The 27,614-nt window shown below is 42.5% G+C and overlaps 1 protein-coding gene across 2 annotated transcripts in view; it reads left to right on the top strand.

Moving 5' to 3' along the window:
• The window catches only part of BLTP3A (bridge-like lipid transfer protein family member 3A), a 57,140-nt gene that overhangs the window by 24,162 nt on the left and 5,364 nt on the right, over positions 1 to 27,614 (top strand). The window contains exons 5-19 of one of the 2 annotated variants that reach the window (XM_067753260.1): positions 4,730 to 4,919; positions 5,233 to 5,373; positions 5,799 to 5,969; positions 6,659 to 6,851; positions 13,909 to 13,995; positions 14,512 to 14,628; positions 15,093 to 15,232; positions 15,639 to 15,780; positions 16,029 to 16,222; positions 16,431 to 17,887; positions 22,544 to 22,740; positions 24,431 to 24,585; positions 24,670 to 24,820; positions 26,696 to 26,958; positions 27,405 to 27,513. In XM_067753260.1, coding sequence (XP_067609361.1) covers positions 4,730 to 4,919; positions 5,233 to 5,373; positions 5,799 to 5,969; positions 6,659 to 6,851; positions 13,909 to 13,995; positions 14,512 to 14,628; positions 15,093 to 15,232; positions 15,639 to 15,780; positions 16,029 to 16,222; positions 16,431 to 17,887; positions 22,544 to 22,740; positions 24,431 to 24,585; positions 24,670 to 24,820; positions 26,696 to 26,958; positions 27,405 to 27,513 — 3,707 coding nt within the window. Of the gene's footprint in view, positions 1 to 4,729; positions 4,920 to 5,232; positions 5,374 to 5,798; positions 5,970 to 6,658; positions 6,852 to 13,908; positions 13,996 to 14,511; positions 14,683 to 15,092; positions 15,233 to 15,638; positions 15,781 to 16,028; positions 16,223 to 16,430; positions 17,888 to 22,543; positions 22,741 to 24,430; positions 24,586 to 24,669; positions 24,821 to 26,695; positions 26,959 to 27,404; positions 27,514 to 27,614 lie in introns of both variants that reach the window. The other variant, XM_067753259.1, reaches the window with a different exon arrangement.

Here is a 27,614-nt window from a genome sequence, read left to right as displayed (position 1 = left end):
AAATTTTGACAATTATGAATAAAGCTGCTATAAATGTCCATGTGCTGGTTTTCCTATGGCCATTAAGTTTTCAACTCCTTTGAGTAAATACAAAGGAGCATGATTGCTGGATCTGTGGTGAGAGTATGTTCAGTTTTGGAAGAAACCACCAAACTGTCTTCCAAAGTGGCTGTACCATTTTGCATTCCTACCAGCAGTGAATGAGAGTTCCTGCTGCTCCATGTCCTTGTCAGCATTTGGTGTTGTCAGTGATCTGCATTTTGACCATTCTGATAGGTGCATAGTGGAATCTCATTGTTGTTCTAATTTGCACTTCCCTGATGACATATGATGTAGAACTTATAAGACACATGCTTATTTGCTATCTGTATATCATTTTTTGTAAGGTATCTCTGAAGGTCTTTGGCCCATTTTTTAATTGGGTTGTTTGTTTTATTGTTGAGTTTTAAGAGTTCTTTTTATATTTTGGGTAACAGTCTTTTATCAGATGTGTCTTTTTCAGATATATTCTCCCAGTCTGTGGACGGTCTTCTCATTCTCTTGACCTTGTCTTTCACAGAGCAGATTTTTAACTTTAATGAAGTCCAGCTTATCCATAATTTCTTTCATGAATAGCGCCTTTGGTGTTGTATCTAAAATGTAATCGCTATACCCAGGGTTATCTAGGTTTTTTCGTATGTTATCTTCTAGGAGTTTTATATCAGTTTGTTTTAAATTTTTAAATTCTTTTTATTTTTTAACCTATGTAAAATTACATAGTTCCAAAGTTAAAACTATAACACAAGGCATGTTATATGTATGTATGTTTGTATTGTCCCCACTCTGTTTCTTACACAAAATGTAACATACCATAAACACTTTCCACATTGCTTTTTTCTTTTAAAAGTATATCCTGGAGAGCACTTCATAGAAGTATGTAGAGAGATATTTCTTATTCCTTTTTGCACCTGCAAAATACTCAGTATATTTTATAGAGGCATCATTGTTCATATAGCCAGTTCTTTGTTGATAGACATTTGAATTATTTCTAGGGTTTTTGCTGTTACAAATAGTGCAGTAATAAATGACCTTGTTCGTAAGTTACTTAGTATTTTTCCAGCATATTTTTAAAAACAGCTTTATTGAGGTATAATTCACATACTACAGAATTCATCCATTTAAAGTACACAATTCAGTAGTTTTTAGTGTATACACCATGTTGTGCAACCATCATCACAATCAATTTTAGAACATTTTTATCACCCCAAAAGAAACTCTATACCTATTAGCAGTCACTCTTCATTCTCCCCTGCCTTAGCCTTAGGCAACCATAAATCTGCTTTCTGTATCTATTCTGATCATTTCATATAAATGGCATCATATATTATGTGGTCTTTTGTGATTGGTGTCTTTCACTTAGCATAGTGTTTTCAAGGTTCAGCTATGTTGTAGCATGTATCAGTACTTTATTCCTTTTATGGCTGAATAATATTCTATTGTGTGGATATGCCACATTTTATTTATCCATTCATCAGTTGATGGACATTTGGTTTGTTTCCACTTTTTTTGCTAGCATATTTTGGGATAGATTCCTGGAAGTGGGGCTGCTGGGTCAAATAGCAAATGCATGTATAATTTTGATAGATGTTGCTAAATTACCCTCCATAAGGATTTTGTAATTTCGTGTTACCACCAGCAATGTTGTAAGAGTTCTTGTTTTCCAAGAGCCTTGCCAATAGACAATATTTTCAAACTTTAGGCTTCTTTTTTTTTTTAATTTATTTTTTTAATTTTTGGCTTTGTTGGGTCTTCGTTGCTGCGCGTGGGCTTTCTCTAGTTGTGAGTGGGGGCTGCTCTTCTTTGTGGTGTGCGGGCTTCTCATTGCGGTGGCTTCTCTTGCTGCAGAGCATGGGATTTAGGTGTGCGGGCTTCAGTAGTTGTGGCACGTGGGCTCAGTAGTTGTGGCTTGCGGGTTTTAGAGCGCAGGCTCGGTAGCTGTGGCGCACAGTCTTAGTTGCTCTGTGGCATGTGGGATCTTCCCAGACCAGGGCTCGAACCCATGTCCCCTGCATTGGCAGGTGGATACTTAACCACTGCACCACCAGGGAAGTCCAAGCTTTAGGATTTTTGTCTAAAGATAACACATGGTATTTCTGTGTAGCTTTTTGGTAAGTTATATTGGAGTACACAAATAAGTGTATAGATTAATGATTCTTTACAAGAAGAAACAGACCACTTCCAGAAACCCAGAAGCCTCCTGCACCTTTCCTAGTCATACAAACCCTCAAGGATAACTTTATCCTGATTTTTAACACCACACGTTAGTTTTCCCTATTTTTAAAGTTATATAAATGTAATCACAAATTATGTCATCATTTGTGTCTACATACTTTAGCTCAACATGATGTTTGTGAAAGTCATCCATGTGGTTACATGTAGTTATCGTTCATTCATCCTCATTACTGTATGTTATTCCATTATATGCCACAATTATCCATTCTGTTGTAGATGGACATTTGATTTGTTTGCAGTTTCTGGCTATTAAGCATACTGATGCTACATTGAACTGTTCTCTTTCATGACTGTGGTGGTTGATACATGACTCTATGCATTTGTTGAAACCCTGGACGTGTACACCACAAAGAATGATCTTTTCTATATGTAAATTAAAAATATGTAAGAAAAAAGAATAGTGATGCTATGAACGTTCTTATACATACCTCTTGGTGAACATATGTACACATTTCTGATTTGTATATATCTAGCAGTAGAGTTGCAGGGTCATAGGCTGTGCATATGTTCTGCTTTAGTTCATACTGCTGGACAGTTTTCCAAAGTGCTTGTACCACTTTTCCCCCTGGCAGTGTTGCTAGCACTTAGTATTGTCTCTCTTTCTATTTTAGCCATCTAATACGTGTGTAGTTGTATCACATTATGATTTTAGTTTGCATTTTTTTTGAGGATTTGTTTATTAGAATTTAAAATATCCTCTTTCACAAAGCATTGATGTATTCTGCCCATTTATCTTTTTTTTTTTTTTTTTTTTGTGGTACGCAGGCCTCTCACCGTTGTGGCCTCTCCCGTTGCAGAGCACAGGCTCCGGACACGCAGGCTCAGCGGCCATGGCTCATGGGCTTAGCCGCTCCGCGGCATGTGGGATCTTCCCGGACCGGGGCACAAACCCGTGTCCCCTGCATTGCCAGGCGGACTCTCAACCACTGCGCCACCAGGGAAGCCCCTATTTATCTTTTGGGTTATTTTGGGGGTTATTTGTCTTTTTCTTATTAATTTGTAGAAGTTCTTTATACTGGAAACAAGTCCTTGGTTATATACATGTATTACAAATATCTTCTCCTACTATGTGGGTTCCCTATCACTGCTAATGTTACTTTTTTGTTGACCAGAAATGATTAATTTAACACAGTCCTTTATATCTATTTTTCCCTTTATGGTTAGCACTTTTTTTTCCCTACGACATTGTCACTTTTGTCATAAATCAAGTGACTCTCAGTGTAGTTTTTATATATGAGTGAGGTTGAACATCATTTTATGTTTAATATCTATTTGCATTTATTTTTCTGTGAACTGTCCCTACTTTGTCCCGTTTTTATTGGGCTCTTGGTCTTTTTCTTCTGAGTTTTTTGAAACTCTTTATACATTAGAGATATTAGCCCTTTGTGATATAAATTGCAAAGTTTTCTTTTTCCAGTTTGTAATTCCCAGACTTTTTTATCTCTTGTAATGAGAACTGTTTCACCTACATATTAAGAATGTCTGTGTTTTCCACGTCCTGAAGGACTTTAAGGATGGCCTTTGTTCCTCTCCCTGCTGTTTCTGCCTCTCACTATAAAGCACAGCTATGCTCTTTGGGATAGATTTGACAGGGCAGAGGTGGGACTGTTCTTGACTAGATTTCACAGTATTAGACCTCATGCTAACCTGGCTGTACTTCTTTCCTCTTTTCACTACTTTTGCAGAGTATGTTCTGTCTTTGAAGATATTATGGAAACCTAGTGTTTCCTTTCTGTTGTTATAGCTCTCCTCACACAGACAATATTCAATATTTATTCAGGTAGTTTGTGGACTGTGAAAATATTTTTTCAATTTATTCTTTCTAACCAGAGATTGTTTCCAGGTCAACTCTTTCTTTTATTCCATTCTTAAAAAAAAATCTCATCGGAAAGAGTACTACATCGTCATAAAAATTTTTAGAAATGTAAAAAATATAAAGCAGAAATGGGAGGAGAAAATTTTTTTAAAGTCATCCACAGTTCGGGCTTCCCTGGTGGCGCAGTGGTTGAGAGTCCGCCTGCCGATGCAGGGTCCACAGGTTCGTGCCCTGGTCCGGGAAGATCCCACATGCCGCGGAGCGGCTGGGCCCGTGAGCCATGGCCGCTGAGCCTGTGCGTCCGGAGCCTGTGCTGCACAACGGGAGAGGCCACAACAGTGAGAGGCCCGCATACCGCAAAAAAAAAAAAAAAAAAAAAGTCATCCACAGTTCTAGCATCCAAAGACAGGCATTGTTAAGAGTCTTGTCTTATGTCTTCCAGTATAAAGAGTATGCCTACAAATTCCCTGGCGGCCCAGTGGTTAGGACTCGGCGCTTTCATTGCCAGGGCCCGGGTTCAATCCCTGATCAGGGAAGTAGAATCCTGCAACATGCACGGCATGGCCAAAAAAAAAAAAAGAAAAAAGAGTATGCGTCAAATCTCATATGATCCTGAATGTTGGTCTGCCTCGTTTGTTGTAGTGAGTATGGCTTTGCCGAGAAGGTGGTGGAGGGGATGTTCATCGTCGTCAATTCCATCACCATCAAGATTCACTCCAAGGCCTTCCACGCTTCTTTTGAATTGTGGCAGCTCCAGGGCTATAGTGTGAACCCCAACTGGCAGCAGAGTGACCTCCGCCTCACCCGTATCACTGACCCCCGCCGAGGAGAGGTGACAGCCCTGGCATTCTGAGAAGGGAGAATGGGGGGTTCAAAATAGGACTCATTCTTAAAGGATGTTATTCCTGCTTTGGGGATTTCCTCAAAGTCTCCCCCATTCTTGGGAACCCCAAAATCCCTTCTGTCCAGTGTTACTGTTACATCCTTTCCTCAATTATGGATCTCTGATCCACTGCTTTCTGTGGGTAGGATCCCAGCTGAGAATGGTGGGGGTCTCTGCCTTGCCAGTCTTTTCCCCTTGGACTTCCTGCCTCTTGATTAATTTCATCCACAGAATTAAGGGATTTAACTTTCTCTCCTTCTAGGTTTTAACATTTAAGGAAATAACTTGGCAAACACTTCGAATTGAGGCAGATGCTACAGACAATGGTGATCAGGACCCAGTCACCACTCCACTGAGGCTTATTACCAACCAAGGCAGGATCCAAATAGCCCTCAAGAGAAGAGTGAGTGTGTTCTCTGTCCTCATGAAAACTTCCATCTTTTATTCTCCCAGATAGCATGGGAGATGGCGTTTCCTCCTCTTTGAGTGTTGCCCGCCCCTGGAATGACATTTGAAAGGGGAGGACCTGCAATTCAGTGTTGCACTGTATCTGCTAATGAGGAAGCATTTCTACCTCCCTGTCATTTTAATTTTGAAAACCACGATTTTTACCTGTATATAGGGACACATAGGCAGTTGATCATTGCTGCTTCTTGTTAATCACAGAAAATTTTAGTAGTTTTGTAAGAAATTGACTCTCCACAGTGCTTGATACTTTCGTGTATTGGGGATTGAAAAGCCATCCCTGCAATTGGTTGGGCAGTGGTCACTTTGAGTAGTTGGGATGGTACCAGATGTTGAACCCTGTGTTCTATGTGACCCCTTCAGACCAAAGATTGCAATGTGATAGCCTCCAAGCTGATGTTCCTGTTGGATGACCTGCTCTGGGTGCTAACTGACTCACAACTCAAGGCTATGATGAAATATGCAGAATCACTGAGTGAGGCCATGGAGAAGTCAGCCCAGCAGAGAAAGAGCCTGGCCCCTGAACCTGTACAGGTTAGAGGTGAAACAGAGACCCTTGGTGGCAGTGGGGAGATGGTAGGCCGGACCTAATTCACACCTCCACCGTATGTGGAGCCTAGACTTTATTAGGCTTATTTGGGGGAATTTGTCATTCACTTCTGTAGGTACATAGGCTTTGCCTGTGCCTCTGATTTATTCAGTTATTCTGTTCTTTGGGTGCCTCTAGTGTGTTAGGTATACAGTGTTAGCCACTGGAAAGCCTCTTGTTCCTGTCCTTGGAACTCTTGCTGTCTTAAAATATGGACTATAAACAAGTTATTACAATATGATGTGATAAGTGCTGTAATAGAGGTAAACACTGTGCCATGAGAGCACAAAGAAAAGGGATCCAACTACCTGGGCTGAAAGAGAGCATTTAGGGAAGACTTCCTGGAGGAGGTGTTTTAGCATCAGTCAGCTAAGTTCTAGGGGGGTGGGAGCTTAGAAGGCAATTCAAATCTCAGAACAGGACTCTGACAGTTACTAGATTAATTATAATTTGCCTTCTTGGAGTTTGGGTTATTTAAGTGGGATAGACCTACATGAGATACCAGGCGAATAGTTATGAGAAGGAAGGGACACCTTGTCAAATTGTGGTTTTCTTCAGGCTGAACTAAAGCTTAAAGAAAGCCAGCAAGGAGGCTGTCTGGGTCTGGCTTCTTGTTTCTCTCTGTCACATGTAGATCACCCCACCTGCTCCCAGTGCCCAGCAGTCCTGGGCCCAGGCGTTCGGTGGCAGCCAGGGCAGCAGCAACAGCAGCAGCAGCCGCCTCAGCCAGTACTTTGAGAAATTTGATGTGAAAGAGTCCTCCTACCATCTGCTCATCTCCCGCCTGGACCTGCACATTTGTGATGATAGCCAGTCCCGAGAGCCAGGTACCCCGTGAGGCCTAAGCCTGTGCAGTGTAGTCCATCACCGCCTGGAGCTCTGGGCAAAGCTTGGGGATGGAAGGCTGTTTTCAAGACTCTGTGGGGTATTTGTCTGGCTCCCCTTAATCACAGGCCTTCCTCAGGCCTCTGTGCTCCTGTGGCAGCTCTCTGTCAGCAAGTGCTCTTCAGCTTTTAGGATGCAGCAGAACTACCTGTGAGACAGTAAGACACAGGAGCTGGGCCTCTTCCCAGCCCCCACTAAATCGGTCTTCAGGGGTAGAGCCCAAGCAGTGTATACTTTTTTTTCCCTCCCCAGAGTCTTTTGGGCAATGCTAACCACTGGTATAAGCTTTCAGGAAAGTAAATTCAACTATAGGAAACCTCAGAATTTTCAGATCTTTGAGTCAATTTAAATAGTTATTATGTATAAATGTGTTCTTCCCAAGCAGAGGGGTTATGGTGTGTTCTTGTCATGCTTTTTCATTCATTAGAGCAATTTTTTTTTTAACATGGTGTTCCCTAAATCACATATTAATTTAAACTGCATCAATAGAAGTGTGGGTTCCAGAACTCTGGAAATTCTTCTCTGGCACCTTTGTAGACTCCATTTGGAATTCTAAGCCTTGTTTTTGATGCTGTCCTTGAGGACATTAACAAAGAGAAAGCATCCCAGGAAGGGTGTGCAGATTGTTTAATGCTATGGAAACCATAGCATAGCAGGAAAGAGTTGAAAGACACAGGGATATTTCATATGAAAAAGAGTAGACACAGGATATAGGAGAGCCATCTTTAAATAAAGAGAGGGCGTTAATGCAGAGTGGAGTGGTTGTTAGGAAAGTCAAGCCCAGAGCCCTTCAGACATTGCTTTTATTTTGTGGTGCTCTAAGCAGAGCATAAACAAATAGCACCTGCTTTTTTGGCAGACATCTCTGCCCATTTGAGACTCACTAGAGCAACTGGTATTAAGTACACATACACATTTATTCAGAATGAAAAAATAATTGACTCATTTCTTTCCTTCATGAGCCTTAGGGAAATCACTTCACCTCACTGAGTTTCTTCATTTGTGAACTTAAGTTAAATCATATCTTACTCATTTACCTCATAGGTTGTTATCAGGCTCAAATGACATAATATACTGAATTTGGAGGACATTAGTCATAGGCCAGTATTCGGTATTATTATTTCTCTGCTGCCAGTTCCTTCAATACTCTTTGTTCCCCCTCTACACCCCTCTGCCACCAGCTTTTGTTTTTAGATGTCGTCCTATGGAAGCTTGTGTTCTTGCTGCCTTTTCCTCTCTGGAGGTTAACGTTTGCTTCTTAATGAGACCTAGATTCATTTTCCTTGGGGAAACCTACTACCTTTTCTTTCTGGGACACCAAGCACCAATGCCTCTTTTGCTTTGCTATACCTTGGTCTTGAAGTGACTTCAACCCCTCTCCACTCCCAATATGAAAGAGCTGAAAGGAGCAGTGACAGCGTAAAGATTGCTTTTGCCACCACAGGAAATAAATTGCTCACTGGTTTGTTAGTCACTAGTTCTGGAAGTTCTTTGCTAAAACAATTATTGTTTTGTTTGGTTGTTTCTTCCAAGTGTTAATATAAAGACCTTGCAGTTTTGTTTTGTTTTTAAAAATATTTATTTATTTATTTGGTTGCACTGGGTCTTAGTTGCGGCATGCAGGATCTTCGTTGTGGCGTGCGGGATCTTTTTCAGTTGCAGCATGCAAACTCTTAGTTGTGGCATGCATGTGGGATCTAGTTCCCTGACCAGGGAATGAACCCGGGCCCCCTGCATTGGGAGCGGGGAGTCTTAACCACTGCGCCACCAGAGAAGTCCCTGTTTTGTTGTTTTTAATCCTTTCAGAAATCTTTATTAAAAATACATTATTGAGGGCTTCCCTGGTGGCGCAGTGGTTGAGAGTCCGCCTGCCGATGCAGGGGACACGGGTTCGTGCCCCGGTCCGGGAAGATCCCACATGCCGCAGGGCGGCTGGGCCCGTGAGCCATGGCCGCTGAGCCTGTGTGTCCGGAGCCCGTACTCTCAGATGGGAGAGGCCACAACAGTGAGAGGCCCGTGTACCGCAAAAAAAAACCAAAAAACAAACAAACAAACAAAAATACATTATTGAGAGTTTCGTCCTTTTGCTTGATAAGGGCGTATAGCACTGTCCTCTTCATTTAACAGGGTCCTGCAATCAGAGGTGAATGACTAGCCTTCCCTGAAGCCCGCATGTATTTATTAAGCTAAGTGAATCCACTTGGTGGATTTTAGGGAAGTTTTGGATATTTTTATTTTATTTTATTTTATTTATTTATTTTAAAATAAATTTATTTATTTATTTATGGCTGTGTTGGGTCTTCGTTTCTGTGCGCAGGCTTTCTCTAGTTGCGGCGAGCGGGGGCTACTCTTCATCACGGTGCGCAGGCTGCTCATTGTCGTGGCTTCTCTTGTTGTGGAGCACAGGCTCTAGACACGCAGGCTCAGTAGTTGTGGCTCACAGGCTTAGTTGCTCCGCGGCATGTGGGATCTTCCCAGACCAGGGCTCAAACCCATGTCCCTTGCATTGGCAGGCAGATTCTTAACCACTGCGCCACCAGGGAAGCACTGGATAAGATATTTTTAGATAGAGGGATAAATCCCAGCCAACCATACCCAGGTGTGGCAGATGACTCTGTGAAGGGGCAAGGAACACAAAGAGTTCTTGTGAGTTTGATTCTTCTCCTTGGATTTGGGAAGAAAGGGGAAGGGAGAACTAGGTGTTATGGAAAGGGTGCTAAGATTCTCTGGAGTTGTCCTGTCCAATATGGCAGCCACTAGCCACATATGACTGTTGGGCACTTGAAATATTGGCTGATCCAAATTGAGATGGAGTGCAAGTGTAACATACACCTGGGATTTCGAAGATACAGTACAAAAAACGAGTGTAGAATACCTTAATAATTATTTTCATATTGATTACATGTTGAAATGATAGTATTTGGAGTATATTGGTTTAAATAATGTGTAATATTAAAATTAAATTCACTTTTTTAAAAAAACTTTTTTAATGTAGCTACTAGAAAATTTTAAATTACTTATATGGCTTATGTTACATTTCTATTGGATAGCATTGCTCTAGAATTCTCTGTCCAAATGGTAGCCAGTAGCCACATGTGACTATTTAAATTAAAATCAAAATTAAATAAAATTAAAAATCCAGTTCCTCATTTATACCAACAACATTTCAAGTACTCGTTATAATCTATGGACCATAGAAGATGTCCATCATCACAGAAAGTTCTTTTAGCTAATGCTGCTCTAGGGACTCCTTGAAGGCTACATCTGTCTGCTTTTTCATTAAGGGACACTATAGCCTTGGTATTGGAGGTGAAGTTATTGAAAACTTGGTGGGTAACTGGGGACGGCTTGGCTTGCAGTGGGGCAGCACTGTCTCTTAAAATCAAACTGGAGCAGCTCACCCTTCAGGCTTCTGGGAGGAGGAGGGTGGTTGATGGGGAAAAGAGGGTCATCTGCCTCTTTTTAGTTATCTCTCTCAGGATAAGGGCTGTGAGCCAAAGCTTTCTTCATCTCTCTTCAGGCTGGGCTATCCTCTCCCACCATCTCACTGGAGAATTTTAGTCATTTATGTACACTATTTACCATTTATGTGTCATATATGATTATGTGTTTATAATTAAATATGTTGATAATGGGTAATTATATTTGATTTCTATTCTAAACCTTATTTTAATATGTTCAGTCGTGTAGTTTATTGTTCTTTTAGTTCCAAATAAATCCAATAGAGGGAGCATGGCTGTGAAACCCTCTCCCTCCAGTAGCCTAGGTCATGCACGTTCAACTGGGATGATATCTCCCCACAGCAGGTAAAAATCCACTCTTTTATTTTAAACAGATACATATTTATTGAGATATCATTCATATACCGTACAATTTACCCATTTAGAATATACAACTCAGTGTTTTTTGGGGGGTTTTTTTGCGGTACGCGGGCTTCTCACTGCTGTGGCCTCTCCCGTTGCAGAGCACGGGCTCCAGACGCGCAGGCTCAGCGGCCATGGCTCACAGGCCCAGCCGCTCCGCGGCATGTGGGATCCTCCCGGACCGGGGCACAAACCCGTGTCCCCTGCATCGGCAGGCAGACTCTCAACCACTGCGCCACCAGGGAAGCCCCTACACCTCAGTGTTTTAAAGTATAGTCATAGGGTTATGTGATCATTACTACAATCTAATTTTAGAAACTTTCTGTCATCCGTAAAAGAAACTCTGTACCCATTAGATGACAGTCCCCATTTTGCAGCTCTAAGCAACCACTGATCTTTCTGTCTTGATGTTTGCCTATTCTGGACGTTGAAAATTGGTTCTTTGGTGAGGGGTGGGGGTGAAAAAAAAACTTAGATATAACAGTGCTTAACCTTATTGACAGAATTTTATTTCTTAGTATTTAATTTCTCTTATTGAGTTTTCTTGGGTATCATATGAGCAACACTGATGTTGAGTTCATGGAAGATCAGGACTATAAACTATGGCAAACAGATGGCTGTGATTAGAGGACTTTATCTATTGCTTGATCTCAAAGTCAGATGGTGAGAGGTGGCCTGTACATAGCTAGCAGCTGTCATTGGCTGCCTCATCAGTGTTGTTTATATTTAATCCTTAGTACTTTTGTGATTTGAACTTTGAGAATTAAATAAAAATAGTTTATATTTTATTATTTAATTCTACAAATTGTTCAACAAATCAATAATTTAATTAAATGTTGAAAAGGAAAAATATTGACACTATCTGAATATCTAGCACCTAGTTAAGCTAAAGTTATTTTCGCATGTTAAGCAAAAGTTAAAAGCTAACAAAATAATAATTTTAAGAAATTAATTTAAAAACTTTATTTTATCAAAAATAATTTTGAATAATTAAAATTGGATTATGTCACTATTATGTATTTATATAAATTACTAAATTACATATGTGATTCTATACATTATAATTTATATAAGAAATAAATTACATTAAAAGTTACTCAACAGGGCTTCCTTGGTGGTGCAGTGGTTAAGAATCCGCCTGCCAATGCAGGGGACATGGGTTCAAGCCCTGGTCCAGGAAGATCCCCCATGCTGCGGAGCAACTAAACCCGTACTCCACAACTACTGAGCCTGCGCTCTAGAGCCTGTGAGCCACAACTACTGAAGCCTGCGTGCCAGAACTACTGAAGCTCATTCGCCTAGAGCCCGTGCTCTGCACCAAGAGAAGCCACCGCAATAAGAAGCCCACACACCACATTGAAGAGTAGCCCCCACTCGCTGCAATTAAAGAAAGCCTGCGCACAGCAACAAAGACCCAATGCAGCCAAAAATAAATAAATAAATAATATATATATAAAAGTTACTCAGCAGATATAGTTATAAACTTAAGTTAAATATTAATAGCTTTAAAATTTTAAATTTAACTTTTCACACTTTATTTTTTAACCTTTTAAAAAAATTTTTTGGCTGCTTTCGGTCTTCGTTGCTATGTGGTGGTCTTTCTCTAGCTGCAGCAAGCGGGGGGCTACTCTTCATTGCGGTGCTTGGGCTTCTCATTGCAGTGGCTTCTCTTGTTGTGGAGCATGGGCTTTAGGCGTGCGAGCTTCAGTAGTTGCAACACGCGGGCTCAGTAGTTGCGGCACATGGGCCCTAGACTGCACGGGCTTCAGTAATTGTGGCGCATGGGCTCAGTAGTTGTGACGCCTGGGCTCTAGGGTATGCGGGCTTCAGTAGTTGTGGTGTGTGGGCTCTAGAGTGCAAGCTCAGTAGTTGTGGCGCACAGGCTTAGTTGCCACATGGCATGTGGGATCTTCCCGGACCAGGGCTCGAACCCGTGTCCCCTGCATTGGCAGGTGGATTCTTAATTACTGTGCCACCAGGGAAGTCCCTTAACTTTTAACTTAAAAGAATTATTTAGTCTTTCTTAACCTGACATTGAATAAAAGGAATAAGCTTTATTCTTATTCTTTTTATGTATAAAGCACAGGTAGACATATAGTACATAAGGTATACAGTATATCTGTGGTATTAAATTTCATGGAGAAGGGACAATTAGGAAAAAAATAGCTAAACAGGCTCCTATGAGGTGGTAATTATGACAAAAAGGTTGAGCAACAGGAACACAGGTGTAGGTGTATCTCCTAATAGGATGGTGATTAGTCCAGAACCTTGGTGTGGTGATATCTAGAGTGGATGGAAATGACCCTCCTGGTTGTAGATGTACCAGCTTACAGCTAGAAGGTCCCATGGTATTTCCCTTCACCTGGAAATAGGATGGAAGGGATAGGAGGGAAGTGCAGAACAGGGTAGGTTAGACAACACACATATGTAGAAGAAATAGTCCTTGTTCTTACAGTTCTTAGAGTCTAGTTGGAGAGATAAGACAGAAACATGGAAAGTTCATTCATTTAGTAAGAATTAAATGTAAGTTCAAGATAAACAATAGAATATTTGACTTATTGCAAAAAAAATTCAGTTTATCTACACTATTCTGTATGTTTATAATGTCCTTGTTAGTGCAGTGTTTTTAGTGTTCCATGGTACTTCATATGTACAGTGTGTAATGACAGTCTTATATATCACAGCTTTAGCTAAGATATGAAAGGAAGTAATATGGGTCCTGCTTTTTGGGGAGTTTGGCTTATGCCTCTCCAGGTGTTGTGCTGCGGGGCAGCAATACTAGTATTGCCAGGTTTGGGGGAACCAATCAAGGTTGTCAGGTGTGCCTGTGGGAGACCTAGGACTGGAATTCCAGAATCCTGAGTTTTGCAGTTTCTTTTGTCTTTCCAGAAATCTGACAGCCATTTACAGAGACAGTGGAATATGCTTTAAAAAAAAAAATCTTTTAGAGCATGTCCATTGCAATTCAAAAGAGGAGGGCCTCAGCCTTGCAAATCACCTGACATCATCGCCTTTCGGCTACACTTATGTATCAGCCAGGCTTTGGAGCTGACCCTTAGGAGGACTTTTAAGTGCTTCAAGTGGTGTTTAGGCCTCTGTTTCTTCTGCTGCTGTTCACCTTTATTTTTCTTTGTAGGTGTCTCTGCAAACAGACTCATGGGTGGTGCAATGCAGCTTACCTTTCGCAAGATGGCATTTGACTATTACCCCTTCCACTGGGCAGGTAGGAGAATTCTGAATGGGTGCAGTTTTAGCGTGGCCTAGGTATTGAGGCCATATGCCTGGGTTCATCCCTGACTGCCCAGCAGAAGGGTGCCAGGGATTGCAGCACATGCTCAGAGAGGTGTTGGCAATAGTCCTTTTCAAGAGGACATCTCCTGGAAACTTGCAGGGTCCACTGTTGATGCGAAGCAGTAGGAGGGGAGGCAGTGTCTGAGATGTTGCTTTTGATTCTGTGCTCTACCCCTTACTTGCACTAGTTTTAGAGCCTCTCCAGTGGTCCATGGTCAAAGATGGCAAAAGTCAGCAGCTGGCCTTTAGGGAACCCTAGGGAAAAATCACATATAGAATCCAGAAGAACTTGAGTGCTCTCACTAGATAATTTTTACTTATCCCAGAGAATTTTGGATTGGCGGTGAGGGATCAGATTCTGAATTATGGAAAACTATACCAATGGAAAAGAAAATTTGTAACATTGGGTCATGATCTTAGACTAAAATCTTTTTGCTTTATCGCACAGGCGATAGCTGCAAACATTGGGTACGTCACTGTGAGGCCATGGAGACCCGAGGCCAGTGGGCCCAGAAGCTGGTGATGGAATTTCAGAGTAAAATGGAGAAGTGGCACGAGGAGACTGGTCTGAAACCACCCTGGCACCTGAGGGTAGACTCTCCCTTCCGGAGGAAAGCAGGTGGGTTATGAGGAGCTGGAGGACTCCTGTTGCTTTGCCTCTTGACATTTACCTTTGAGTATCAGTGGCAATAAAGCACTGGACTGGCTAATTATCCCAACTTACTCCCAGCTGATTATTCCAACTTTATCCCACGGAGAGACATCTGTGGCTTTTTTCTTTACGGAGTCCTGTTTGTCTCCAGGGATAGCTGCAGTGTGGAAGAGAGGTTGTTAGCTTCTCTATTTAATAGGCCGTTGCCTTGGTCTGAAGGAGAGAATAGTTTTTGAGTTCCGTCCTGGAGCTTGCCAGTGTTAAACTCTTTCCTACATATAGCATTAATGATCTTAGGGTTTTTACTTTCCGAATTCTATTAATGATGATAGTTGAGTGTATCTGATTCTTTTTCCCACCTCCTTATTTTTATTTAGATTCTCTCTCCAGTCCTCAAAAGAACCCCCTTGAGAGAAGCCCCTCTCAGGGCCGACAGGCTGTCTTTCGGCCTCCAGCATGGAATCGCCTACGCTCTAGCTGCTTGGTAATACGGGTGGATGACTTGGACGTCCACCAGGTAAGGAGCCCATGACACAGGGAAACAGGGCTGGAAAGGGGTGGAGCAGTTCATTTGGAATGCAACAAATGTGATCAAGGTTGTAGAATTCGGAGGCTGCTTCCCTCCCTTCCAGGTGGATTTGACACTTTGGTCTGTTTCTTTCTGAGTGTGACTGCTGAGATCAGGACTTGGGATTCCCCACTTTCCTCTGAATACCCCACTACAAACCTTTCACTGAAAAAACGAACTCGTAGATAGTGTTAGTCAGGTGTGAGAATGCCTGGAATCTGCGTGAAGAGCACTCTGCTCCCTGTGACAGACTTTGGAAGAGTTGTAGAGGCTTTATCCTCCTATCTCAGAGGAAATTGAGGAAATTCTATTCTGGGTGCTGTATAGATGCTAACAGCAACTCGTGATTGCATAGGTTTCTACAGCTGGACAGCCAAGTAAGAAGCCATCGGCACTCCTTTCCTGCAGTCGGAAACTTCACAACCTCCCCACTCAGGTCTCTGCCATTCATATTGAGTTCACAGAGTATTACTTCCCCGATAATCAGGAGCTGCCAGGTAAGCATCTGCTCTGGTCAGTCCTTACTGTCTTGCTCTTGCTCTTCGCATTTGTCCGCCTCGGGGGCTCTCTGCTTATATTCTGTTTGTCATTTGGAGTTTTAAGTGTTTGAGTTAGTTTAGCACACCTTTGTTGAAAACTCTTCCCTGTGTAAATATATACCTTTGATAATAAAATGAATATTAGCTGATAAGTGAGAGTCGAGCTGCTACTTCATTCATGGTTTCTTTTTTTCTCTGCTTTCCAGTTCCCTGTCCCAATCTTTACATTCAGTTAAATGGTCTGACATTTACTATGGATCCTGTCAGCTTGCTCTGGGGAAACCTCTTCTGCCTGGATTTATACCGCAGCTTGGAGCAGTTCAAAGCTATCTACAAACTGGAAGATTCAAGCCAGAAAGATGAACACTTGGACATCCGACTGGATGCCTTCTGGTTGAAGGTAGGGTAGAGAGTGGGATTTTTGTTCCCTGTTGGCAGCCACAGCTGCACTTCTACCATGGCTATAATCCAAGGTTCTGCTCTGTCCATTTGATAGAAGTAAGGAAAGCAGTTTTACAGCCCAAATGGTCTTTCACGTGTGTATTAATGGTGGGTTGCAGAGTTGCTCAGCTGGCCATTCTGAATTGGGTTTCATTTTCTCTCTGAAGGTGAGCTTCCCGCTGGAGAAGAGAGAGCGGGCTGGGCTGCACCGTCCCCAGGCCCTTGTCTTCTCTGCATCAGGCGTGACTGCCACCAATACACGTCACGCCCCACATTGTAGCTGTCCAGACCTTCAGAGTCTCTTCCGGGGTTTTGCTGCTGCTGAGTTCTTTCATTCCAATTATGTTCAGTTTCCCAAGGTGCCAGGCGGCTTTAGCCTTCTGCACATGCTGTTTTTGCATCACGCCTTCCAGGTGGATTCCCGATTCCCTCAATCTAGTGCCCTCCCTCCCCAGAGGCTTAAGGCTTCCCAGGATCTCTGGTCCATCCACTTCACCCAGATCTCCTTGGACTTTGAGGGAACAGAGAACTTCAAAGGCCATTCCTTGAATTTTGTGGCCCCCTTCCCCTTGTCGATTTGGGCCTGCCTACCCCTCCGCTGGCAGCAAGCCCAGGCACGAAAGCTCCTTATGGCCACAGAAGGGAGGCTGAAAGCATCCGCCAGCTTTGGCAGTCCTGTCCATTCTGAGGCCCTTGCCCCTGACACTGTGTCCCATCAGAGGTCAAAGACTGAGCATGATTTGAAAAGCCTATCAGGCCTTACAGAAGTCATGGAAATTCTGAAAGAAGGCAGCAGTAGTGTGGATAACAAAGGGCCTCTGACAGAGCTGGAGGACGCGGCAGATGTACATGTGCTCATACACTCGCCTGAGCATGTCCGAGTGAGGCTTGACCACTACCAGTACTTGGCTCTCCTCCGCCTGAAGGAGGTGCTCCAGGGTCTTCAGGAGCAGCTTACTAAGGATACCGAGGCCATGACTGGGTCTCCTCTGCAGGACCAGACAGCTTGCATTGGCGTCCTCTTCCCCAGTGCTGAGGTGGCTCTGCTCATGCATCCTGTCCCTGGCGCTGTCGAAGCTGACTCTGAGGGTTCAGATACTACGAGCCTTGTAGATTCAGAGCTGTCTCCTTCAGAGGATAGGGAGCTGAAGTCTGATGCCTCCTCAGAACAGGGCCCAGCAAGCCCCAGGAAGGTTCTGGAGGACACTGACGTTGAAAATCTGGATGCATCCCAGGATAGGCCACTGCCTCTCCATAGCAATGGAGAAGTGCAGGACTCAGATTCTCTTGCACAGCAGGAGGCAGGGAAGGGCCATGAGGCAGTTGATTCCTTACAGGACAAGGGACTGAGCAGCGCCCAGGCACCTAGCTCACCAGCTGAGTTGAAGCCCCCAGGGGGCAAGGATACTGCTGTGAATGGACAGGGCGAGCTCATCCCCTTGAAGAACATTGAGGGAGAATTATCAAGTGCTATTCACATGACCAAGGATGCCACAAAGGAGGCTCTACATGCCACCATGGACCTCACCAAGGAAGCTATGTCTCTGACTAAGGATGCCTTCAGTCTGGGCAGAGACCGAATGACCTCCACCATGCACAAGATGCTGTCTCTGCCCCCAGCCAAGTGAGTGGTTCTCTGCCTCCTTCATTCACCTCCTCTCTCCCTCCTAGCTCTGGCCATTGGGCTCAGGCCTCCTGCCATGTGCACTTGTAGATTGGGAAGCACCGCGTGGTCCAGGAGCGTACATGGAATGGCCTAGTTAATGTGGCAAAGCCTTTAGTTTTCAGAGCTGCCTGTAGAGCAGCGGAAGAACTTTCAGGCTACTTAGAGGATATAGGCATACCAGTCAGAGGGACTTTACTTTCGGGACTACACCTAATTCTGTGATAGGGGAAGAACCAGAAATTGCAATAAAATAACAAAATCCCATGGATTTTCTCATGCCTCCATATATCTTAGCCTGGTCTTGGGCAGTTTTCAAGTCAACATTTATTGCTTCTTAGCATCAAGCTATCTCCTCTTTCACTGATTCACTGTTATTGATACAGCTGTGCTGTATCAGAATAATAATACCTGGCATCTGTATGATATTTTATTCTTTTCAGTGGGCTCTCATATAGTATTTTATTTGATGTAATCCCCACAGCAGCTCGGGGAGGTCGCTGCAGATGTTTGTATCCCCAGTTTATAACTGAGGAAATGGAAGCTTCAGAGAGGATGAGCCCATGGATCCTGTATCTTATAACTAGAAAAGCTGGGGCTTTGAACTTGCTCTTTCTGGTACACCTTATCAATATCTGTCAGAGTAATAGAGAAGGAAGAATTTCACTCATCCGTTCAACAAGTATTTTTTGAGCCCTTACTGTGTGCCAGGCTCTGTGTTAGATGCCGGGGCTACAGTGGGGAGTAAGCAGAAAACACAGAAATGCACAGTCAGAAGAGTGGGAAGGTATAGATTTTTCCATGGGTGCCTGTGGTTTTAGGAAAGATAATGAAAACTATGGGAAATCTTTGCTGGGACACTTAGTGGTTTGGGGACCATGGTTTGAAGATCAGTGGCTTTAGAACTTTTGTCTAAGTGGATTTTCTTAAGTGTGTCTCAAAGCAATGCCTGCGGGTATACTAGTACCTGCTAGGCCTAGATAGCCTAGGAGGAAAGAGGAGGAAAGCTTAAAGGATTAATTATGTAATAATACTAGGCAACATTTATTGAGTACTTTCTATGTGTCAGGCCTTGTCCTAAATATTAACAATATTAATGCATTGAATTATTGTAAGAACCCTATAAGGCAGGTCCTAATATCACTCCACATTTTACAGGTGAGAAAACTGAGGCTCAGAGAGGTAAGAAACTTGCTCAAGATCACACAGCTTGTGAGTGGTGGGGTGAGGATTGAAAGCCTGGACTCCCAATCACCTAATGTGCTGCCTTTTCTAATTAGAGAAAAGTAAGGGAGATGGGAAAAGAGGAGAGGTAAAAAGGAGAAAAGGAAGGTGTGTGACACAAACTCTGTTTGAAACACCAACAGTGACTTCCTAACTGCCCAGGCCAGTGGCCTTTTCTCAGTCATCTTTTTCCAGGACGACTCTGTGCAGTCAGCCTTGCTGGTCAGTTCATTCTGGACCAGCCTTGCTGGTCAGTTCCTCACACTTCTTGGAAAGAGTCTTTTCTTTTCCCTTGGCTGCTCTCTTCTTCCTTTTATCCTGTAAATGGAACTGTTCCACAGCACTAGGCTGTCCATATTCTGATCGCTTTTGTCATAATTTTTATTTTTTAAATTATAAAAATGATTTGTGTTCATTTCGTTGACAGTGTGGAAAAATAAAAGAATAAGAAGAAAATGTTAAGAGTCACTTGTAATGACACTATCCAGAGATAGCCATTATTTACATTGCATCTGTTTGCTTCCAATTTTTCTATACATATTTGTGTATCCATGCGAATGCTTACATGTGCCTACTCATATAAAATACCCAAATATTATTTTATAATATTTGTGTATTTATATTATTTCTATATAATATAGAAATTTTCCAGTTTTATTCTCTTTATGATTTATTGTGAATAGTTCCCCATTCATGAGGTATTTGAACATATAATTTTTAATTGCTCTATTATATTCTTGCAGATGGGTGTATCATAAGTTATTTATCCAGTCCACTCTCTGGGGGGCATCATTTAGTCTGTTTCCAATTTTTTCTCAGGTAAAACCAAGGCTGTGTTAAACGTCCCTATTTTTGTGAACATTACTCCTTATGCATATCTAAACCTTTAGAATAAAACCCAGAAGTGGAATTATTGGGTCAAACACTACAAACATTTTAAGGTTCTTGATGTATTTGCCAAACTTTCAGAAGGTTTATATCACTCAAATGCATTTTTGAATACATTTGACGCTTGATCAATGTGGTGATTAGGAGCACTGAATCTCTGTGCAGTTGAAAATCTGCATGTAACCTATAGTTGGCCTTACCTATAAGAGGTTCCTGCATATAAGTGGTTCCAACGCATCCACAGATTCAACCATCTGTGGATTGTGCAGTACTATAGTATTTACTCTTGAAAAAAATTTGCATATAAATGGACCTGTGCAGTTCAAACCCGTGTTGTTCAAGGATCAGCTGTACTTTCGCTCTAAGTTATTTTGTCCATCTCCTCACGTCTGCGAGAGCCCTTATTTTCAGTCCTAACTTCCCTCCCCTCCCCTGCTCTTGCTTTAAAACTATCTACTGCCCATAGCTCCACATTGATCTCCCAGGGGTGCCTTGAACCTCACATATATAAAAGAATAAATTCCTTATCCCTCCCTCCCCCGGCCAGTTCTCTTTTTCTTTCTTTTTTTGGTGGCATCATTCCTTTGCTCATTCAAGCTCTGCCTCTTCCAGGCATTTGTCAGGTTCTGACCATACTTTTAAACTTAAGCATGCTTCAGAATCATCTGGAGGCTTGTTGAAACACAGAGTGCTGAGCCCTGTCCCCAGAGTTCCTCGTCCAGTAGGTCTGAGACAGAGCCTGAGAAGCTGCATTTCTAATGAGTTCCCCTTTAGATGATAATGTTCGTCTGAGGATGACGCTGGGAGCACAGCTCTAGGGAGTCTCACATCTGTTTCTCCTATCTGCTCCCACATGTGGACTATTTTAGTGAACTATTAGTTGATTTCCTCATTGAATATCTTTCCCTCGCTAGCATATTTGGAAAAGGCAGGTCAAACTTCTTTTTTTTTAAATTAATTAATTAATTAATTTGTTTATTTATTTTTGACTGCATTGGGTCTTTGTTGCTGCGTGCGGGCTTTCTCTAGTTGTGGTGAGCGGGGGCTACTCTTCGTTGTAGTGCGTGGGCTTCTCGTTGCGGTGGCTTCTCTTGTTGCAGAGCTCGGGCTCTAGGCGTGCGGGCTTCCGTAGTTGTGGCACGCAGGCTCAGTAGTTGTGGTTCGTGGGCTCTAGAGCGCAGGCTCAGTAGTTGTGGGACACGAGCTTAGTTGCTCCGCGGCATGTGGGATCTTCCCAGATCGGGGCTCGAATCCATGTCCCCTGCATTTGCAGGCAGATTCTCGACCACTGCGCCACCAGGGAAGTCCCAGGTCAAACTTCTTAAACCACAGGTATGATCTTGTTATTTCCCTTTTCTAAAGCCTTCTGGCTTTTTCTTTATTCTCCCTGAATTGAGTTTGAACTTCTTAGTGTGGTGTAATCAGTTATTACGATATATCCATATGGCACTTTACAGTTTTTTAAAATAGACTATTTTCTAGAGCAGTTTTAGCTTCACAGCAATATTGAGTAGACAGTACAGAGATTTCCTGTATGCCTCCTGCACTTCACAGTTTTCAGAGCACTTTCATGCGTTATCTTTTGACCAGGGTTTTCTATAATCTGGCTGCCACTCATGTGGTAAAGTGAAAAAAGCACTTAGCAAGAAGTTAGGAGACTTGGGTTCTTCTTAATTCTACCTTTAACTGGGACTGAGTCAGTTTCTTCACCTATAAATAAAATCAGAGGTGGGCACATAAGGTCTTTAAAGGTTTCTTTAAAGAAACCTTTCTAACTTTATCTTCTATTGCTCTCCCCCGACAAAACTTACGCTCCAGCTGAGCTGAGCTCTTTACTAGTCTCCAAAGGTACATTTCGTTTTCTGGCTCCATGCCTTTGCTCATGCTGTTTCTTCCCCATGGAAGGCCCTCTTCATCATCCCTTTCACAGTCCTTCAAGGACCACCTCAAACATAATCTCTTTCCACAGAGCCGTTCTCTTCATCCTTTCCCCTCTTTGGTATTGCCTAGCCTTTGGCTTGTATCCCTGTCCCTCTTACGGTGTGTGTGACTTACTACCATATAAGGTTATTTGTGTATAAGTCTCCTCTCTCCTGATAGAATGTACATTCTTTGAGGACAGGGGATGTCTTATTCATCACTCTCCACCACTGCCCGGTGCCTTGTATGCAGAGGTTATTCAGTAAGTACTTGAGGAATGAACATGGGTTTCAGGTACCATTCACAAGCACCAGGGCTGTAGGTAGTTGGTCTCTTCTGTACATGGGATGACCTGAATAACCTTGACATTTGATATGGGAGAACTGCCTATGCAGTTTGAAATGCTGGAATATGGGGATTCAGAAAGGCCAGCAGTTGAAAAGCGGTCTTGTAGCGGGTAATAATTGACATCAAAGTTTATGTATACAATAACGCTCTGGGCTGAAAAGGATGGGTATTGCAAGGGAATGGAACAACATACCTCCTAAGCCACATTTGTGGGTTTTGTTTTTGTTTTTTAAACAGGGAGCCCATGGCCAAGATAGATGAGGGGGTGGCAGCCCCTGTAGGTGGAGGAGCTGCCCGACTCCGATTTTTCTCCATGAAGAGGACAGTATCTCAGCAGTCATTTGATGGTGTCTCATTGGATAACAGTGGCCCTGAAGACCGGATTTCAGTGGACAGTGATGGCAGTGAGAGCTTTGTGATGCTCTTGGAGTCTGGTAAGTGGAAGCAGAGCCGGGCAGAGTTGTAGAGCCCCAAGAGTGTTCTTTCTGATGCCTGTATTCAGACCAGCAGGATGCAAAAGGAGCTGAGATTTGATAATGTAGACATTTTCTTAATCAGAAAACCAAAAGAAGAGAAATTTTAGTGGATTTGTGGCTCTGACTTTATCCCCACATCTTCTAGGTTATTGATTAGTACTTGAGATTTATCACAGAACAACACTCAAAGAAGAGAGCGCTAGTCTTACAGCCATGTAGCTGTGGCGGTAAGACTAATTCTGTGGCTGTATCAATGGTGTGTGTGTTTGTTGTCTGCTTTTTGCCTAAACTATGTATTTTATTGTTGGAAAATAACTAGGAGCTTTTTGTCTATGATAAAACAAGTAACCTTTAGGCATTAGATTAATCACCACTAGGAGTTAACACTAGTTCTTTCAGCTTATTGAAATGAAAACTTTTAAAATCGCCCCTTAAGAGTATCTAAATGAAAATAAAAAGAGAATGTACTGTTTCTTAAGCTGGATGGTATATATCCATGTTTGTTTTGTTATTATTATTAATTTCTTATGGGAAAATCCAAATATTTAAAAATAGACAGAATCAGGGCTTTCCTGGTGGCGCAGTGGTTTAGAGTCCGCCTGCCGAAGCAGGGGACATGGGTTTGTGCCCCGGTCTGGGAAGATCCCACATGCCGCGGAGCGGCTGGGCCCTTGAGCCATGGCCGCTGAGCCTGCGCGTCTGGAGCCCGTGCTCTGCAACGGGAGAGGCCACAACAGTGAGAGGCCCGTGTACCTCAAAAAAAAAAAAAAAAAAAAAAAGATTCAAATAGCGAACCTTCATATACCCATTACCTAGCTTCAGATATTAAGAACTCATGGCCACTTGTTTTATATATTCTTGTTTTATATATTCTTGTTTTATATATTCTTCTGCCCACTTCCCTTCCTCCCATATTATTTTGGAGCAAATCCGAAACATATCATTTTATCCATAAATATTTTCATTTTGCATCTCTAGAAAATACAAATTTTTTAAATATTAAAATATTTTTAAAATTATGGTAAAATACACATAACATAAAATTTACCATCTTAACTATTTTAAACTATAATTTAGTAGCATTAATTACCTTCAAATCATTGCACAACCGTCACCACTATCCATCTCCAGAGCTCTTTCATCTTGCAAAACTCTATACCCATTAAACAATAACTCCTCATTCCCTCTTCCACCAGCCCCTGGCAACCATTCTACTCTCTGTCTCTATGAATTTGACCATCTGGGTACCTCACATAAATGGAACCATACGTGACTGGCTTGTTTCATTTCACATAAAATGTCCTTAAGGTTCATTTACATTGTATGTAGCATGTGTCAGAATTTCCTTCCTTTTTAAGACCATTATTTGTTGTATGTTTATACCACATTTTGTTTAACCATTTATCCGTCCATAGACACTTAGTTTGCTTCCATTTACAGACTTTTTTTAAGGTGACCAAATACCATTGTCTTTTTAAAAATTAACAATAATTCCCTAAATTCATTAAATATCTAGTTAGTCTTCAAATTTCCAGTTGTCTCATGAGTGTCATAAATGTTTTATTTTTACAGTTGTCACTGTTTTTAGAGATTGGATTTGAATAGAATTTTTTGACTCTCAAATTCTTTTGTTATCTTTCTTATGCAGAGTCTGGTCGAGAATCTCTTCCGCCAGGATCTCTTCCCAATGTCTTAGACAGTGCTGGTGTTCAAGGGAGCCCTGTTGCAGATAGTTATGGCCAGGGGTCACCAGAGGCCAAGAGTTCAGCCTCACCCAGTGGGGAAGACCTTCATCTTCACCTGGTCAGCTGTTCTATTTTCTTCTCTGCAGAGGGTAGGCTCTAAGCTGGAAGCTTGGGACTCAGCTAAGGGAGTCTCCTTTTACAGGTCTCAGTTCTGGTCCTGAAGGTGAATGAGGTGTCCTTGGGGATTGAGGTACGTGGTGAGGACCTGACTGTGGCCCTGCAAGCAGAGGAGCTGACCCTCCAGCAGCTAGGGACCGTGGGACTCTGGCAGTTCCTGCATGGACAGTGCCCAGGTGAGGATGGTGGGATTGCAGGAGAGCTGGTGGGATTTTTCTGGGGCATCCATAGCTTGACTTGCTCCTGTCACTGTGCTCCAAGGGCAGCTACCTTAGTGCCAAGCCCTTGGCGCTTCTCTCCAGCAGCGATTAGGGGGAGGAAGAAGTCTAATGAAGTCTCCTTGCAAGGAGCCTCCCAGAGCTCTTTCTGGGGTTTTGTACTCAGTAGGCTAGTCTGCGTCCTCACCTCCCAGGTGCTCCTTATGCTTATACATGAGGACTGTGTCCACTTCTTTGTGAGGCTGCTAACATCAAGCTATATCTGATCAGGGAACTTCTGATTCAGTCCTTTGATGTGAATTATCATTTATACTTTAAAAGATGACAGGAAAAATCTGGGCTTAAGCTACATGCTTTGTTTAAAAATTTTTTTTAAAATATTGAGTAGATACTAAAGAATACTTGTAAAATATATATAAGGTATAAAATAACAATAGTACAATGAACCCATGTACCCACTACCTAGTTTAGTAAATAGAACAGTACCATTAACTTTGAAGTCCCCGGGAGTCCCTCTCCAGAACCTTCCTCTTGCCTCTCACCTATCATAGGGAATCACTGTCCTGAATTTTGTATTTCTCATTCTCTTGTTTTACAATTCTTCTGCATGTGTTTGTATCAATGTATTATTTAGCTTTGCAGTTTTTCAAGTTTTTCTAAATGGAATCATAGTTTGTATTCTTTTGTGATTTCAAGTACCATGATATTCTTCAGATTCTTCTAGGTTGTTGAGTTAGCTCTAATTTATTCATTTTTACTACTATATAATATTCTATTGTAGAAATATACCACTTTTTGCTTTTTTAAAAACTGCTTATGCGTACTATGAAATTCACTCCTTGTAAGTATACAATTTGATAAATATTAGTAAGCTTACAGGGTTCTACAACCATCACCATCACCCCCAAAATATCTCTTGTACCCATTACTCTAGTTACTATTCTTCAGTCTGTTCTGAACAGACATTTGGGTTGTTTCCAGTTTTTTTGCTATTTCAAATAGGGCTGTCTTGACATGCCCATCCTTGTACGTGTCTCCTGATATGTATGTTGGAGAGTTTCTCCAGGTTTATATTCCTGAGGAAATAATTGTTAGGTCATTAGGGTAGGTATAGCTTTAACCTTAGTAGATAATGCCAATTTGTTTTCCAGAATGGTTGTACCAATTTGCATTTATATAGGTATGTAAGTTGTTTCATAGCCTTGGCTACACCTGAGATTATTCTTTATGCAGTTTTGAGTAAATTAGCATAGATCCCGCTTGGCTTCCTCAGAGAGAGGTGAGAAGACCAAGACTTGGAGAAAGGAAGAGATGATCAAATTTAGCAGAGTTGAGGGTCCTCTGTTTGTTTGTTTGTTTTTGGCTGTGCTGTGTGGCTTGCGGGATCTTAGTTCCCTGACCGGGGATTGAACCTGGGCCGCAGCAGTGAAAGCGCCAAGTCCTAACCACTGGACTGCCAGGGAATTCCCAAGGGTCCTCTGTTTTAAGAGCTTTACCTTGGCCATCAGCCCAGTGCCTCTGATTCATAGCAAGACCAGCTTTTTATTGGTCCTTAACATCCCTTCTGTCATGAGAGGCATTAGAGCAAAGTAGCCAAGCCCACAGTCTTTGCAGTTAGGCTGCCCGCGTGCAAATCGTATCCTTGCTACTTACAAGTTGTGTTACTTTGGGCAAGTTACTCTGTGTGCCGTAGTTCTTTCATCTCTAAAATGGGAATGATAATAATACTTCTGGCCCAGGGTTGTTAGGAATATTAAATATATATAAAGTGCTTAGAGCAATCACTGGCTAGTAATTAATTAATATGTTTTCCTTCTGTCTTTCTTCTCAAAGGCAAAAGCTTTCAGGAAGCCTCAACTTTGAAGACTGGCCACATCAGGCCAGCTGTAGGCCTTCGCTTTGAGGTGGGGCCTGGTGCAGCTGTTCATTCCCCTCTGGCCACACAGAATGGCTTCCTACGTTTCTTGCTTCAGGGCTGTGACCTTGAGCTGCTCACTTCGGTGCTCAGTGGCCTGGGGCCCTTCTTGGAGGATGAGGAGATCCCACTGGTAGTTCCCATGCAGATTGAGCTCCTGAACTCCAGGATCACTCTAAAGGTGAGAGGAACTTTGGGGTTTTACCCTAGGCTTAGTCAGGCAAGGGATTCTGGCAGTGACAGCTGTTAACTTCTTCTCCTGTCCCTGTAAAATGTAATGAGGATCAAGTGAGGAAATGCATATTAGCATTCTTTGTCAGTGTTACAGTAGTACATAAAAATGTGTTGCTGGCAAAGAGTCCTGAGTTCAACTGAGGGGATCTTGTCTCTAGCCCTGACCCTTGGCATGCAGCATGACTGTGCAAGCCCATTAGGTTATCATGTCCTCAGTCTCACCACCTCTAGAGTGGGAGAGACTCAATTATGCCTCTCACATCTCACAAGAATGTATGGATAAACATACATTTGACATAAAAGTGCTTCCAGCTCAATGGTGGAAGCATGGCTTGTTACCTAAGTTGCTCTGAGCTGGTTGGGGGCATCATGTGGTTTCTCTCTCTCCTATAGGACGATATCCCCCCCATCTATCCGACCTCTCCAGGCCCCATCCCCATCACTCTAGCCGTGGAGCACGTTGTGCTGAAGCGGAGTGACGACGGTGTGTTCCACATAGGCGGTGAGTTGGGCTTGTCAGCCTCCCGGCTTCTCTGCCTTTTTGCTCCTGTAAAGGAATAGGTGACAACTAGGAATAGTCTGCACGTTGCTGGCAGCTTGTCA

Source organism: Pseudorca crassidens, chromosome 10, assembly GCF_039906515.1.
Source record: "Pseudorca crassidens isolate mPseCra1 chromosome 10, mPseCra1.hap1, whole genome shotgun sequence".
Classification (NCBI taxonomy): Eukaryota; Metazoa; Chordata; class Mammalia; order Artiodactyla; family Delphinidae; genus Pseudorca; species Pseudorca crassidens.
The sequence above is the reverse complement of the archived record's forward strand: the minus strand, read 5'-3'. Positions and strand labels throughout refer to the sequence as shown.